Raw genomic sequence first — 17,478 nt, forward strand, 5'->3', positions numbered from 1 at the left:
TATGGAGAGACAGATCAGGAGCGTAGGAATGGGTTTAGAGAGTACAGAGTTACAACAGCAGCAGTAGCAGAAGTAGCATGACAGCCCAAAATGTGTTTTTGTTTACTCTTCTCATGAGCTCAATTCCAGCCCAGGGGTCCCAAGTTACCTAACGGTCAGATACGGCTTTCTATGGAGAGAAACAACGAGAAATAGAAAACTGAAGAATCCTTTCCTGATTATCACTTTTGTCTTCATTTCCTACAAAAATATTGCACGACAATCTGAATATACAACAATTGAAGAGAGATCAACAGGTAGCAGCCAAGCCAGCTTCTACAAGAGCATCACGTCTATTGCACAGAATTTAGTTTAGCTTTCTTTCCCCTTCACCCATCTCCTGTCTGACCCAAAGGGCCACTTCACCATCTCTGGTCCTATGCTGAAGCAATGGCAGCACAGCCACAGAAACGCACTGTGATTTCAATGAGCCTGGTAAGAATAGAATAGAAGTCATAGGCTGTGTTGAAATCTGGCTTGCCTACTACTTAAACTGCATACTGTGTACTACTCGTACTACATACTGTTGAGTACAAATGTATGCAGTCAGCAACAAATATCAACATACTACTCATCCATACTGAGAAGGCGTCATCGAATGCGCATTCGCGCTTGTTCCCCGCCATTTAATCATTTTTGTAGAGCGTGCCCCTTATCTTTTCACACCCACGTTAGTTCGAGAACAACTGATTATCAGTTGTTCTCGAACTAACGTGGGTGTGAAAAGACAATTATCTTCCTCAATTAGTGTGCAGCGAATTCTACTAGATAAAAAAGCTGAAATGAGTATGACATCCGGGGATTTAAAGTATACTAGATTTTCAAAATTTCACCTACTATAAAACGGTATTTTTTCGCATACTCAAACAGCCTACTATTTAGGAGTATAGCTATGAGTATTCGGACACACCCGTAGTGATCCTCGTAGTGATCCTATCCAGAGGCTTTGGGTCCCTTAAGAGAATTACGCTTTCCTTATCCTAAAACCAGCGCTTTTCCTTCTGTGCCTTACAACAGTTGTAATAGGTTTATATGGAGTTTGTTTGTGGCCTGTCATGATGACATCACTGTATTGGGGTACAACAGTGGTTGCATTTCTGTAGAGGGTTTGTGCTGGACTGTATATACATAGAAATGGACATACATTGGTCCATAATTGAGAACAACTTTCAAAGGCCAATAACTTTACACAATCACAGCCTAACTGCTCTGAGCATTTATCAAAATCAGACCCGACACCCGTCACCAAACCACAAAGACAGATAAACATACAACAAAACAAAAAGAAATCCACGTGTTCCTGTATCTTACACAACAACACTCAGAATGAAATTAACAAAATACAATTATTTTCTGCCATAAATACATAAATACTTTGCATCTATCAATAAGAATTTGAACAGCAAGCATATCGTCTCAAGTAACATGATCGGATAAAACCACCACCACCATATTTGAGTTGAGTTTTAGTTCAGGGTTATTATATCCATATAAACAATCCAAGTAAACAATTCGGATGGGGGGGCGAGACAACAAAACAGGTGCTTAATCAAAAAACGTAATTTTCTAAATTAGAAACAACTATTACATCACTATATCCCTCCCCCCAGAAAAAAAGTTCCAAAAAGAAATAACATGTACAGTTAATATGCTGGTTAAACAATGGGTCATATACATAGTCAAACATGTTTGGCCTCGGTGACATACACTAAACCGAGGATGACAGGGATAGACCACTATCTTCCCCACATTATTGCCCATTTCATTGAATTATCACATGAGCTTGTAGTTCCAGAACCTCCATAAACTAAAAAAGAAGAGAAAAGTCATGGGTGACCTCAAAAACTTGATTATGCATTAATTAAAAGTACTCAAACAAAAGATATAAGTGACATGAAAAGTACATAATCTGAAACAAAACACATTTCCATATGGTTGAGTGAGTGAGTATGTATATATATATATATATATTTTACACTAATATTTATTTCCTTGCCCAAAGACAATTTAGATAAAAACAGAACCATTTGCAATTTGCATAGCTCCTGCTATGGTGACCACATTTTGATTGTAATCTTATGCCAAATTTGAAAAGCGGTTGCTGTAACTTGCAGTAATAAAATACCGAACAGTTCTATTTAAAACATTGAACACAAACATTTAAGCTCATATTTTCAAGCAATAGGAAAATATGTTTTGTTTCAAGGTGCCTTGTAAGGAAAACAAATGAATTAACGTCAACAAAAGCTAAAATAGTACGAAATAGTAATGTACAGTATGTTTTCAACTTTTATTGAATCCAAGCACTTACATATTGACTTGGAAGACGGTTCTTAATGCCAATTGAAGCAGATCACAATCTAGCTTTCCAGCTTCCCTTTAAAAGTATGACTTTTGGAAAACTAGGACAAAAACCAAGAATGAATCGCATGACTGATTGGTTTACAAATCAACAATTGCACCCTCACCAGACCACTTCAGCTAATCTTCAGAAGGTAACCTAAACCCCACCACCCCCAAAGAAAAGGATTCCAATCATTTTGTTGTAAGTCTCAAGCCCATGCCTCGTCCTCTCTAGTGGAGCGCCTCCACACAAATCTGCTCCTCTGTGATGTCATCCAGCAGCTGAGCCTCCATTGGGCTGCATATGTCACTGTCATAAACCTCTGTCCCCAGTATTGCCTCCTCCAAGGCCCCGCCCTTGGCCTGGAGGCCATGCGGCTCCGAGGGGGAGGTGCCGGCACTATCCACAGACTCCAGATCCTCGATGCCTGCCCGGTAGTGGATCATGAGCAGGGTGAGAGCCTGGAGCCTCTCCCCAGACTTGGTCAGGGCGGCCGTGATCAGAGCCTTCCTCCGGGCGTCCCCAGTCTCCCTCTCCTCCTGCATCAGGGCGTTGTTGTGCTCCAGCTCCTGGTCAATCTCCTGCTGCAGCTTGTCCAGCATCAGCTCCAGTTTCTGCGAACGCTCGTCGGTGGGAAGGCCCCGGTACAGGTCCCGGCCGATCTCCTTCACCGCGATGAATACACTGTCATCAAGTCCTCCCTCCCTCCTTACCAGCTTGGTGGTGCTGCCGGCTGCATGCTTGGAGGGGCTAGCCCCAGCGTAGGTTTCTGTATCGCTGCTCTCGTTGTCTGAGATGTCGGGGGTGTGCACCACGTCGGGCACAACATCAGCCGCTTGCTCTGCCAGCCGGCTCTTGGGCACCTGGCGCAGGTTGAGCAGACGGGAGCCGGTGTTGATGATGTGGCGGCTGAGGCCTGTGGTGGCGCGGTTGATGGTGGACTTAGCCTCCGGGTCGGCACTGCGTCGGTCTGTGGCGGCCACGCAGAGAGGGTGCTCGGCCAGGCACTTCTCCTGGCACTTCTTGTGGCAGACGTAGGAACAGATCATGCACTGGGAGGCAGCCTTGGTCCACACCTTCTTCTTGCAGTACTCGCACCAGGTGGGGTTCTGGAACTGGGTGTCCTGGAAGTTGTGGCGCACCTCCACCAGCTGCATGGTGCTGTAGGCCAGGTCATCACTGGGAATAGAGGAAGGCTGCTCCCTCTCCCTCTCCCTCAGCTCTTCGTCCTGCATGCTGGCCTTCTTCTCCCGCTCCGCCAGCCCACCGCACGTCTCGGACTCTCCATCAGCCAGGTAGCTGAAGTTGAGGATGATGTCTCCGTAGCACAGCTTCTCGTTGAAGCCCTTGTGGGTGCTGAGGCTGCGCAGGGCGGTGCGGCTGACGCTGGCCCTGGGCTCTGGGGCTTCCAGCCTGAAGGTGCTCTGGTACTCAGATGAGGACGTGGACAGACACTCCAGGGCCACGTGCTCCAGTGTCAGGCTGACGTGGCCCAGACACAGCAGGCTGCCCAGCTTGAAGGGGTCTTTGCACCACAGTGCCACGTTAAGGTACTTATGGTTGCTTTCCACCTCTAACACCACAGAGGCATGGCCCCAGTGAGCCGTCCGGTTGCGGAACATGGTCTCTGAGGACTCCCACATTGAGTGATCCTCCATGCTGTCTCGGGTGTTGATGGAGCTCTCAGAAACCTTGTCTTTGGCCAGGTCCTGCTTGCTGGGAGTGGAGGGGGGCGCTGGCGACTCTTCGCAGGGTTCGGGTGATTTGACTGCTGGCTTTGGTTCGGGCTGTTTCACAGGAGTCGTCACAGCACTGCCTTTGTCACCATTGCTTCCTGTGGAGTGTGTTTGAGTCTTTTCTGGAGTTTTCTCAGCCCCGTTGGTAGCTTCGCTCCCCTCCAGCAGACTTTGTGTTTCAGAAGAGGCGGACGTTAATTTAATGTGGGGTCTAGGGGGCACCGGCGGGCGAGTGGGTGGGGGTGGAGGGGGGCCAGTGGGGCGCTGTGGCCCCTCTCCTGGCTCACTGCTCTTGTGTGGCGAGGGCTTTGGTGTGGGTGGGGATCTGACCGGCGACTGAAGCCCTGCCAGGTTCATTTTGCGGTTGAGGATGGGTGATATGCTGCCGAGGGGTTTTGAGGCCAGATTGGTCACAGTCCTTTTGGGGCTTTGGTTTACGGACAGGAAATCCTCCTTGGCCTCCGCGCTACTGCTAAGGGGGTTAGGCTTGGGGTCCACAGTCAAGTCTTCAAACTCACAGTCCATGTCTTTGCTGTCGGCTATGTCGGCGAGTGTGGTGATGGGGGCCGGGTCCTCCTCATAGCCCCCCGGCGGAGGGATGAAGCTGGGCTCCTCTAGCTGGCCCAGCCCCTCCTGGAGGGCACCCAGGCCCACGGTGGGACTCTGGTGACGCACAGGCCTCTCGTACAGGACCAGCACCCTGTCCCCTGCCTGCTTCAGCAGTTTGGGCACTTGGACAGAGGATGTCACTTTGACACCTGCCCGGAAGAAAAATAACATGTTAAAGTCATATGTATATACCAAAACAACATGCATTCCAGTGTTATTGTATGCTACTGATCTTAAGTCACTTCAAACACTCTCAGGGTTGCCAGATCATGCTAGTCAGGTTTATTTAGGTTGCATGGCTTTAGGGTCTTACCTCCAATGGCGATGAGTCGATCGCCCCTCTGCAGGTCTGCCAGGGCAGCAGGAGAGTTGGGAGTGACCGTCTCGATGCTGACATGGACTGCGTCACCCTCACAGGCAGGGACGTGCCTGAACGTCATACCCACATTGCCAAAGGGTCCTTTGATCACCTCCGTCTGAAACACACACACACACACACACGACAGAGAGAAACGAACATACATTAGAACTTTCAACTTAGCATCACTTTAAGTTTGCTATCGATTTCAGAACAGTGAAGAAAATGCAGTAAGCCTTATCCTTTAGGCTACTCTGTCTTAAACCATCACAAAACCGTTAAATTGAAGAATGTTAACGGCAGCATACCCTTACAGCATACAAATATACAACAATATTAGACCTAATTGAAGAAGTTCCTTTCTAGACATTAAGTAAACACGCAGCTTCTTGTGAGGGCCTCCATTTATAGCAGAGGACTAAATGGTATATAAAGAGAGAAGACTGTCTCAGAACAAGAAGTCTGCCTCCACACTCCGGGTTAGATGAAGGTAAAACACTGCATGCTAATTCGGAGGGAAAGGAAGGTCTGCAATTACGGGCCAATTTCACCCCTGGAGTTTACCAGATGCCTCAATCACTGTCACAGCACATTGAGCACAAGTCACGTATCCCACCATGCACCTGTTGTGATGTCGGGGCATCCTGCTTTGTATCTCCCTGGACCAATGCAACATGACAACGTGCTGCTATAGTGCAGTGCTTCTAATGTAGAGTCCCCCCCTCTTCTATGCAGATTCTCATAATACCATGTCATCATGGGACGATTCCAACTATCAAAATGGCATACACACCAACACAACTATAGAATTGTGGAGGAAGTTGATGTCTGTCAGATCTTGAATGCGAGGTCAAATGTGATGAGAGATTGATGGTTGAGGGAGGAGAGGAAGAAGATGGGATAGGTAGGAGGGGAAGTGGTCTGGGAGACAGAGGGGACTCAGAGAACCCAGAGAGACGGAGACAAACGACTGTAATTTCCCAGCTGTCATTTGTTCTAATTCTCGAGGAGGGCACTGATCGAGTTAGGGGCGGGGATGAAGAAGCAGATGATCTATACGAGTTGACAAGCCGAGGGTAGTTGATTCATTTGAAGCTGACGGATGATTTCAAAGAACCTTCAGGTGAAATTTGGAGATAAAGAGATCAGTCCAGAACCTAAGCTACATGTGGGTCTATCACAATGTGACACGGTAGGCAAGAACAGCTCATAATGGTCTCCACTTCCATTAAAAATGTTTCAGGTATCAGAAAAAAATATATATATATTTTTACGACAAAAAATATTTTACTGTTGCACAAACATTTAGAAATCAAACGATTGTGCAATCATACAGTATTGCTGATTATCTTGACTATGTTCACACTTGGTTTAAAAAGACTTCCAGTACTACAGAAAAATAACAAATAGAGTGTGAACCATAGAAATAGCCTGTAGGCCTTGTCCCACTGGTGGCAACTGACAGGAATATGGTGTGGACAGCAGTTGTTCAGTCAGTCCTATTACCTGTCTCTAAATCCTGTAGACCAAGGAACCTGCCTTTTCATTTGAAACTTTCCTAATTAATTTAATGCAGGTCCCTGCCTCGAGGCTTAACCGGATCTGGCCACATTGCACCCCTTTCCTAGAATGCCCTAATTACATTTAAAAGCCAACAGGTGTTAGTGGGGAAACGATGAGGGCTGCAAAGCAAATAAAACACTAAGTTCACCCAACGATGTACAGCAGCTGTAAAGACAAAATGTGCACAAGAGCCTTTAAATCGTCAAGCTATTGCCATGTTAGGCTACATTGTGCAATGATGAAGAACACTGTGTATCTTTGAGTAGCCATTTGGTAGTGTCTCGTGAATAGCTGGCCCGCACAAGCAATATTTGATTCTGGGTTCTGATATTAGCCATTTGGCTGCTGGCATATACTCTCTCACACAAAGCCAATTTTTCATATGTGTCAAAACTCTTCCATCAGAGTTGACAGCATGGTCTTGTCATAATTGAGCAGGAAACAATACATATATTGTATGTAGGTAAGTTAAATATGGGGGACAATCTTGCCAAAGAAAACACATTTTCCCCCCTTTCTAATGGAAGAGGCCAGTGAGATTCAGAAGAGGGTCTGAAACCACTTACAGACAAATAAATAAAGCAATTCAAACTCAACAAGTAGTTGGGCAGGAGTGAATATCAAGGGTGCTGCCGCTATTACTGAGGCTAATATCTTCTTTGTGCCAGGAGAGGAAACGCTGTGTGATCTAAACCTGAGGCTTTCATCTGAGGATGTCTGCCTCTGAAAGCATTGCACTCCACTTCAGTCGCTGGTTATGATGCATGTCAATCGCAAATCACACACAAGGCTGCGACAGACAAAAGACAATTGAACATCAGATCGAATGGCCTGCTATACACTGCTATAGTCACTAAGCAAATTCAATTGAGTGAAAACCATCAGCTGGACCCTCGTGTTTCAGCATCCATCCTGAAGAAATACTGATCTCTGAATTAGCCATTCAGTCAGACACAAACCTAAAAAGCATTAAAACAAAAATGGTTTTCATGGAACTGCACCAGTAGTGAGTGTTTCACAGTATCAATACTTTGTGCTAAAGCTCAGCAGGAGGGTTAGGCTTGATGCTCATCTGTATGCCTTAAACAGATTTCCTACACATCCTATTCATCTGATAGGCCTGTCACCTCTTGAAGGCGCTCACTAGAACTACAGAGTAGCTAGTAAGACTAAACAAAAGAAGAAAGCAGAGTGAATACTCTCTCTTATGACTGTTCTACAGCAACACCCTGAGAGAGACATCCTGTGTCAATGCAACCGTTTTCCCCAAAAGTACAGAGAGGGCTACATCATCCTAAAACGCTCACAGAGAGGCGTCATTGAGCGGCAATTATGGGTGACTTGCAAGGATGAACGCCGACTAAAGGGCAATTACAGAGGAGACGGTGGGAGCTGCGTAAGATTTAGCCAGGCCAATAACGCCAGGAAGCAGGTAAACGGCTGCTGCCTCTCGCCAGGGCCGTGGCGTGCAGTGCCCGCTCCACATCAATTTACACTGCTGCTGTACACAGTCCCTATAGATCAGAAGGTCTGGCCCACAGATGGCCTATCTGTCATTAGCTGAAGAGGCCACACACCTCCCTGAGGAAGAATATTCGCTCATCACCATAACTGTCCCCTCGAGCTGGGAGTACAAGATGTTACCATTTTGCCTTGAGTGACATGTAAATGCAGTGACAGCTTTGCAGTTAGATGACGAAGTCGAGGGGCAGCAGCAAAATACATGGTAGAATACATCTATGCTTGTATCTCTAAGTTACAGTACTTCAAGTATTCATTCTGAAAAATGTTCACCCTGCACTAAGCTATACGGAGTGGTGATCATATATTTTTCTGTAAAGGTAGTAAGTTTGGTGAGTCAACACCATTTATGACTAATACAACTCTACTGCATCATTTGTTCAGTTACTGTTCATAGGGTCCCATGTACACTACAGGACGCATCACACTAAAAACCACAATGCACCCACAAACACAATTGTATGCTCTGCTAAGCGAACCAATTGCCGTTGAACAAAATGTTTGAATACGTGAAATTGTGCACTGCAATTGTAATGACAGGCAATCAAACTACAATCGGTGAGAAACAAATTACCCATGTAGCAGATGCCAAGATTTGAGCAAATATGCCAAGTGACATCAACGGTTGAGGTACATGGATGGTTTACTGCAGAGCGTGTGTGTAGGTGTTGAGGGACAGTCATTGAAGCCATTGTGCTGATAAACACAGTATCCTTGTGTATACACCTGTTGCTCGAGCGATGCCGCTGTCCAATCTGCCTCCTCCTCCACCCCCTGGATCATTTGCATACGAGAGCAGAGTTTTTGTGAAGTGCAAATAGTGCCCTCTCCCCTCCCACGTGATATGTGCACAACACTCACACATGGCGGACAAGATAGAGAACCCCTAATGAATTTAGTAATAAGACCAGTGCTATCTCCCAGGTGCTCATTAAAAGGAAAAATCCACCCAAAACCACTAATTCCTATAACTTAGTGTTAAATAACACTAATATGTGAGAACAATGTTGTGTGAACACATGTTTCATTTTGTCGTTATAAGGTGGGTATGTATCAACATGTGAAAATCATTGTGGAAATCTGTTGCAGCTCAAGTCGACTACAAAACCCACAATGCAATGCTCCATGGGTCGGCTGCAAACGTAGCTATACACAATAATACCAAAGTTAATATCAGCATGTGAAGTAGCTAGTTAGCTGTAAAAATCACCTAAACAAACCGCACTATCAATTTAGTAGTCCACAATCGCACCATTTTTAACCTGCAGATCGATGTGCCACAGAGTGAATTCGCAATGGCACAATGCAATGCACCCTGGATTGAAGAGGCAGACAAATAGGAGAAATGTGGTGGACCCTCTGTTAAATAATACATTTTTTGAGGTAGGAATAATCTGACATGTATTATAGATGTTTTTGCGATCTAAAAGTCATATTCCTATTAACTTCCAGTGTAGTGAGAGAGACTTTATCACACGTCATACCGGACAGATTTCTGCCTACTTGAACACCAATAGCTCAGATACACATGAACACATGAAATTACCCTGGGAATTGATAGAACATCGCACAGAGATGCACAAAAACAATACAACAATCAAAATGGGTGAACCTTTCATTTGAAGAATGTGAGGTCCCGGTCCCACAGCTCTCCTTCAGTGTTACGGTCTAATATTTATGCTGCAGTAGTTTATGTGTCGGGGGGCTAGGGTCAGTTGGTTATATCTGGAGTACTTCTCCTGTCTTATCCAGTGTCCTGTGTGCATTTAAGTATGCTCTCTCTAATTCTCTCCTTCTCTCTTGCTTTCTCTCTCTCGGAGAACCTGAGCCCTAGGACCATACATCAGGACTACCGGGCATGATGACTCCTTGCTGTCCCCAGTCCACCTGGCCTTGCTGCTGTTCCAGTTTCAACTGTTCTGCCTGCGGTTATGGAACCCCTACCTGTCCCAGACCTGCTGTTTTCAACTCTTAATGATCGGCTATGAAAAGCCAACTGACATTTATTCCTGATTATTATTTGACCATGCTTGTCACTTATGAACATTTTGAACATCTTGGCCATGTTCTGTTATAATCTCCACCCGGCACAGCCAGAGGAGGACTGGCCACCCCTCATAGCCTGGTTCCTCTCTAGGTTTCTTCCTAGGTTTTGGCCTTTCTAGGGAGTTTTTCCTAGCCACCGTGCTTCTACACCTGCATTGCTTGCTGTTTGGGGTTTTAGGCTGGGTTTCTGTACAGCACTTCGAGATATTAGCTGATGTACGAAGGGCTATATAAAATAAACTTGATTTGATTTGATTTTGATTTGATTAATGTTCACTGATGCTTCATTCAACTAACATAAGAGAAACCAGCATAACCTCTTAAAATATATTTTCAGCTTGATGTTAGTATCCAAGTATTCATAAAAATAATTTGTGTGTCAGTAAACAAGTTTCTGATTATTAAGAAATCAGTGGTGGTCAGTGACGTTTAAGATGAGAGGACGATAAAAAAAAGTATGATACTGGCCTTATTTCTATTACAACATATTTGATGACGGTCATTTATATTACATTCAACCAGCTCAATGTAACATAGATAGAGTTAGGCTACTACAAATTCAGTTATGTTATTCCCCTGTTTCGCCATTTGCTTCCATTTAAGAAACGTTTTACAACAGAATTGGCTGCATGAATACACCCCTGATCACATGCAAACACAGTTCACATTGATAGCAGCCACTTACAAACAGCATGATCATTTTGGCTGGCCGTTGTATAATTCCTTCTCGCACCGACGCGCTCTCCTCCTCTCACCTTTTCCCTTCGCTTGTGGACTTCAGTGCACAACACATCAGCAGTCTGACCAGGCAAAAAAAACTACTTTCCAAGCCAAACCTTCACATCATAACCACTAACCGCTACAGGCAGCCTACATTGTTGTCACCATGTTAGCTAATGTCATAGTCAACATAGCTACTAGTAGTAACGCGTTAGTAAACCTGCTACAATCATGCAGTACAGTATAGTCAGCAATCAGTTTAGCAGTTAAACCGGCAGGCCCCAGTGACAATAAATTAATAAAACCAAAAGCTTACCTCGACTTGGAAGAGTTCCAGTGTTGGATAACCATAGTCAGCTAGCTAACATAGCATCCTGCTCTGTTTGAGTAGGCTAAACGAGCTAGCTGCATTCGCTAGCTAAGTGAACAAAATACAAAATATAACTGTCTCTTGCTTCTCCATAATTTAAGAAACGCTTTTGTTCAAACCAGTTCAACTATTGTCTTTCTCTTAGTCAACTACTCACCACATGTTATACACTGCAGTGCTAACTAGCTGTAGCTTATGCTTGAAGTACTAGATTCATTCTGATACTTTGATTGGGTGGACAACATATCAGTTCATGCTGCAAGAGCTCTGATAGGTTTGAGGACGTCCTCCGAAAGTCATAATTAAGCATTTGGAAGGGGGTGAGAACCATGAGCCTAATAGGTTTTGTATTGAAGTCATTGTACTCAGAGGACGGAAACGAGCTGTCCTCCGGCAACACCATGGTGCTACAGTGTGTTTTAATCAATTATTTGTTGACATGAATATTTAGTATAGTTAAATTATTATAAAAAGGATAACTTTTTTTATGGTTTCACTTTTTATTTTTATGAATTTCACTGAGGATGGTCCTCCCCTTCCTCCTCTGAAGATCCTCCACTGTAAGAAATTGAATAGACTGCGGATATAAATAATGGTGTTGAACAAAAACAGACCTGAAATTCAACTAATGAAAAACAATGGGTGGCAAAAAAAACACAAAAAAAACCTCCTTTCTACGGAACATTTCTTTTTAAAGTAATTTTTTTGTGGCCTTTTACCCTCAAATTACATTGTTTTATTATTTTATGTGGAAGATTTATCTCAAACCTGAGCTGAAGCGACGGAGTAATCTAGTTAACATTGACTAAGAGAACAGACAGCTCTTGGTTCCTTCTCACTGAGGAGAAAACAAACAGGCAGTGTAACAACAGTGAATGGCCCAGATGTAAATAGCACAATTTACTGTCTATTTCAACAAACCTCTCATATCTGTGCTGCCTTGGAGAACAAATTAAAGGTTAATATGACTATTAAGCAGTTATCACTGCTTTAAATACACATTAATCTGTAGCCCCATCCTACGCTTGTGTAAGAATACAGTCAGACATTTTCTTTGATTCATCACGTTATAGTATTTATTCAAATCTCAAAGACTTGGCCAGTACTGAGAAATGTATTCAATAGTTTGTAGATACTATGTGTCTGTGTATTCTTTGTTATTATGTAGCCTAACAAAATCATGTGCAATTCAATGACAGAGCAATGTTAGATAAGCAGCAACATAGATGTTCAATTGCAGCACTCCCTACTCCTTAAATGAAGGTCCATGTGTAGACAGACACCATGTTAGATGCTAAACTATAACACAGCAATATCATGACATTAGGAGGAAAAAGGTTAGGCAAAACATCCAAAACAAATGCTTGCAGTGATCTCACTATTCTGACAAAAAGGCAAAACATGTTAACGATACCAGCCCCTTCTTTTCCTACTGCCTCCAATTTTCCTTATAATACTGTGTATAGGCCAAGTAGTGCCACAGCCGTAGCTAAACCAGCTTCATCGATGCGCCGCTCGGGTGGTCCAAGGGGTTGCACGTGAGCAGAGCATCTGCCGGATGCTGGTTGGGGCAAACAAATCCTTTTCCCGGTCACTAGGCTGCCCAGTAATCTAATCTAATACCACATGTCAGATCGATTTGTGTATGGTTATAGGGTACAAGTCCCTGCGAGGCAGGCAGGCAGCAATTCGCTGCCATGTCCAATTAGTGGCACCATCGGAGGAGCCTTGGATGGCCACTGGCTATGGGCTCCACATGAGCACTGTTCAAGTTGATTAGCTCCTTTAGAAAAACACTTGGAAATCACAGTTGCAAATTTGAGGGCTCATAAATGAATAACCAGTAAATAAAACATGTTGACGCCAACCATTTGAAAGGTCTCCATATGGTTTGGCTGGATTGGGCTGTTTTTTTGCTATATAGAATAGAATGTGTGAGAGATTGAGAGTGTGTGATTGTTTTTATATGGCTGGTTATGGCTGCCTGTTTAATAGATTATTGTGTATTATAATGGATGTTTCATAAATAATCTGTTTGGGATACGAAGCAATGCAAGCTGGACTTTTAATTGAAGGAGAAAGCAAACACGTAATTGACATAATTATTGTTGCCTGTCATGGTTGCCCTTTTCTCTTTTGTGAAAACTCAATAAAACTCAAAATCAGTATTACCCCATCTCCACCAGCCCACTTACAATTTCAACATCAGAATTCATTGAACCAATCAATGTTGTAATATCGGTAAACACTGAAATTAAAGTAGGAAAGCATGAATGGTCCTGATATCAATGATTCAAAGGTTTAAAAAAAAATTTTTTTTTAAATGATGCAACCTATTCAGGATTAATTACCTTTGTTAAGTTCTTATTTTTGAGAGTAAATAACTCACGGACACTAGAGAAGCTTAACCAAGTTTATTCTTCCCAAAGGGTCATCACAGCTGTATTCAGACAGCCAAACATTTCACCATCACAGGTATATATATCCCACTTAAGACACTCCTCGTTCTCACATCCATACATCTTATAGTTCCACAGGAAAAGGGTAGTAAACCCTTATTACTCCATTCAGAGGATCTGACCTGACCTGCTGACCTCAACCCCTCCTTCGCCTAATCCACAGATGTCCATCTGCTTCCCCAATAGCAATCCTTTGATCTCCTCCCTTCCACCCAGTACATTCCACAACCACTCTGTCTTTCTACAGATCTCACTCCTTATATTCTATGCTTCTGATCTATCATTTATATAATATCGCAATGTTCAAGGTTTAGCTGATTCCAACACCTTCAAAGAAAAAATAGCTGAGGGTAAGCAACATATGAAATGAGAGCATAAAGTGACAGTTACAGATGAGAAGCACAATCTGAGAAGCACAATCTGAAAATCCACCAAGTGATCCACAAAGTAATAGGTTTCAGCACGCTTGCCTCTGTTCTAAGGAGATACCAATCTCCTTAGACTGGAGGGAAGTGAAGGGGACATTGACCTGCGTAGGGTGCTGTCTTTCAGATGAGACGTTAACGGGTGTCCTGACTCTTTGTGGTCATAAAAAATCCCTTTGCACTTATCGTAAGAGTAGGGGTGTTAACCCGGGTGTCCAGACCAATTTCCCAACCTGGCCCCTTTCAATCATAGCCACCTAATCATCCCTCTGATTGGCATATACCACTCTCCACCATGACAGCAGATGTGTGGTGAGTGTTCTGGCACAAAATGGTTGCCGTGCATCACCCAAGTGGCTGCTACACATTGGTGGTGGAAGAATTGAGTTTCTCCCCTTACTATGTTAAGCACTTTGAGCACCTACAGTAGGTGGAAAGAACCTATATAAAGTGCAAACAATTATTTTATTTCCTTTTTCTAATCTTTGACAAAGCTCGACAAAGCTTCCGGTCAAATTTATGCTTGTGTTTGTCATCAAGAGGTTCTTTGAATTTTCATGTTGCTACTGTGGCTTATGATAGCAGGCCGGCTTCAAAAGCAAGGGGACAAAGGAGTTGTTATGGAGACGGAAGCGAACACAAAAAAAGGTGCTCGTCCACCCCCCCTTCCTAATTTGCACTTGCATATACAGCCTCCCTTGTAGGTTCTTCACCCACACGTAGTCCACTCAGGTCCGTTTATAGCATGTCCATTGTCCTTCACGCCCAAAGAATTATCTCTCATCAGCATCATGCTTGAACAGTTTTCCAAAATGGAAATAAAACCACCACCTCTCATATCAGCAATTTCCTTTCAAACAGCAAAGAGAGAGAGGGATGGCATGACGCACTTTTTTTATTTTCCTTATCACGTTGGTATTTAATTCTTTGTCCTTTGAGCTCCAACGTGCAGCTAGGATCGCCAGGTGCCACTCAGCTCTCTGGAACTTCTCAGGGCTGACTTACCTGATTAACCCCTTGCATTTCCTCAGCTTGCTTTTGGAGCTGATTGGAGCCCGCAGGTAAACAGCAACACAGTGTATTAGTTTGGTCCAGCCACAGTATTAGTCTGGCTAACCACAGTGTTTTAGAACATCTCCTGCCAACCAGCCCACAGCACCTCCTCCAGCACCAGTCTCTCCATTTGCCATTTCATTAGACTTCTGTTTTGGGGCTGTACTTGTACTACACTTCGTGTGTACTATCAGAGTTTTGAACAGAGGAAATACGAACTGCAGCAGAATAAATTCTAAGAAATGACAATTACCATCAATTTATTTCAAACTGAATAAAGTTAAACAGAAGACAAAACATGGACATTGTCAGATGGAATATAAGCCGATCATAAAACTAAAGGTCTCCTTCAGTTCATCTGAGCAGTTTGCCAACCTGTGTGATCTACTGTATAGCCTAAGATTCATCTGCTTTGAACCTAAGGGCTTTATTTTCGGCTGGCGTTAAGGCGTCACTAGTGTCAAACGATCAAATCAAATCGTATTTGTCACATGCGCTGAATACAACAGGTAGACCTTACCGTGAAAAGCCCTTAAACAATGCAGTTCAAGAAATAGAGTTAAGAAAATATTTACTAATTAAACTAAAGCAAAAAATAAAATAAAAAGTAACAAAATTACAAAACAATAACGAGGATATAGACAGGGGGTACCGGTGCCGAGTCAATGTGCGGAGGTACAGGTTAGTCGAGGTCATTTGTAAATGTAGGTAGGGGTAAAGTGACTATGCATAGATAATAGACTGGGTGGTCAATTGATTAATTGTTCAGGAGTCTTATGGCTTGGGGGTAGAAGCTGTTAAAGAGCCTTTTGTACCTAGACTTGGTGCTCAAGTACCACTTGCCGTGAGGTAGCAGAGAGAATATTCTTTGATAAGGGTGGATGGAGTCTGATCATTTCTTGGGCCTTCCTCTGACACCGCCTAGCATATAGGTCCTGGATGGCAGGAAGATTAGCCCCAGTGATGTACTGGGCTGTATGCACTACCCTCTGTAGCGCCTTACGGTCAGATGCCGAGCAGTTGCCATACTAGGCGGTGATGCAACCGGTCAATATGCTCTCGATGGTGCAGCTGTATAACTTTTTGAGGATTTGGGGACCCATGCCAAATCTTTTTAGACTCCTGAGGGGGAAAAGGTATTGTTGTGCCCTCTTCACGACTGTCTTGGTGTGTTTGGACCATGATAGTTTGTTGGTGATGTGGACACCTAGGAATTTGAAACGCTCGACCTGCTCCACTACAGCCCTGTCAATATTAATGGGGGCCTGTTTGGCCCTCCTTTTCCTGTAGTCCACGAACAGCTCCTTTGTCTTGATCACATTGAGGGAGAGGTTGTTGTCCTGGCACCACACTGCCAGGTCTCTGACCTCCTCCCTATAGGCTGTTTCATCGTTGTCGGTGATCAGGCATACCACTGTTGTGTCGTCAAAACAAACTTAATGTTAGTGTTAGATTCATGCTTGGCCACAAAGTCGTGGGTGAACAGGGAGTACAGGAGGGAACTAAGCACGCACCCCTGAGGGGCCCCGGTGTTGAGGATCAGCGTGGCGTATTTGATGTTACCTACCCTTACCACCTGAGGGCGGCCCGTCAGAAAGTCCAGTTGCAGAAGGAGGTGCTTAGTCCCAGGGTCCTTAGCTTAGTGATGAGCTTTGTGGGCACTATGGTGTTGAACGCTGAGCTGTAGTCAATGAATAGCATTCTCATATAGGTGTTCCTTTTGTCCAGGTGGGAAAGGGCAGTGCTGAGCACGATTGAAATTGCTTCATCTGTGGACCTGTTTCAGGCGGTATGAGAATTGGTGTGGGTCTAGGGTTTCCGGGATGATGGTGTTGATGTGAGCAATGACCAGCCTTTCAAAGCACTTCATGGCTATCGACGTGAGTGCTACGGGGCAGTAGTCATTTAGGCAGGTTACCTTCACATTCTTGGGCACAGGGTCTATGGTGGTCTGCTTGAAACATGTAGGTATTACAGACTTGGTCAGGGAGAGGTTGAAAATATCAGTAAAGACACTTGCTCTGAGAACATGTCCTGATACTCCGTCTGGCCCTGCGACCTTGTGAATGTTGACCTGTTTAACCTCTTTCAGCTAGGGGGCACTATTTTTATGTTTGGAAAAATAACGTTCCCAAGGTAAACTGACTATTTCTCAGGCCCAGATGCTAGAATATGCATATAATTGACAGATTAGGATAGAAAACTCTAAAGTTTCCAAAACTGTCAAAATATTGT

At 44.0% G+C, this 17,478-nt stretch overlaps 1 protein-coding gene across 1 annotated transcript in view; it reads right to left on the reverse strand.

The window, feature by feature from the left end:
- Nucleotides 1–1,328: 1,328 nt before the first annotated feature.
- Nucleotides 1,329–17,478, reverse strand: part of LOC120017615 (PDZ domain-containing protein 8-like) — a 73,781-nt gene continuing 57,631 nt past the window's right edge. The window contains exons 4-5 of the mRNA XM_038960499.1: nucleotides 5,042–5,204; nucleotides 1,329–4,877 (exon numbers count right to left, since the gene is read on the reverse strand). Of these exons, the coding sequence (XP_038816427.1) occupies nucleotides 2,614–4,877; nucleotides 5,042–5,204 (2,427 nt within the window). The 3' untranslated portion in view covers nucleotides 1,329–2,613. The remainder of the gene's footprint in view (nucleotides 4,878–5,041; nucleotides 5,205–17,478) is intronic.

The sequence above is a fragment of the Salvelinus namaycush genome, chromosome 22 (assembly GCF_016432855.1).
Source record: "Salvelinus namaycush isolate Seneca chromosome 22, SaNama_1.0, whole genome shotgun sequence".
NCBI lineage: Eukaryota > Metazoa > Chordata > Actinopteri > Salmoniformes > Salmonidae > Salvelinus > Salvelinus namaycush.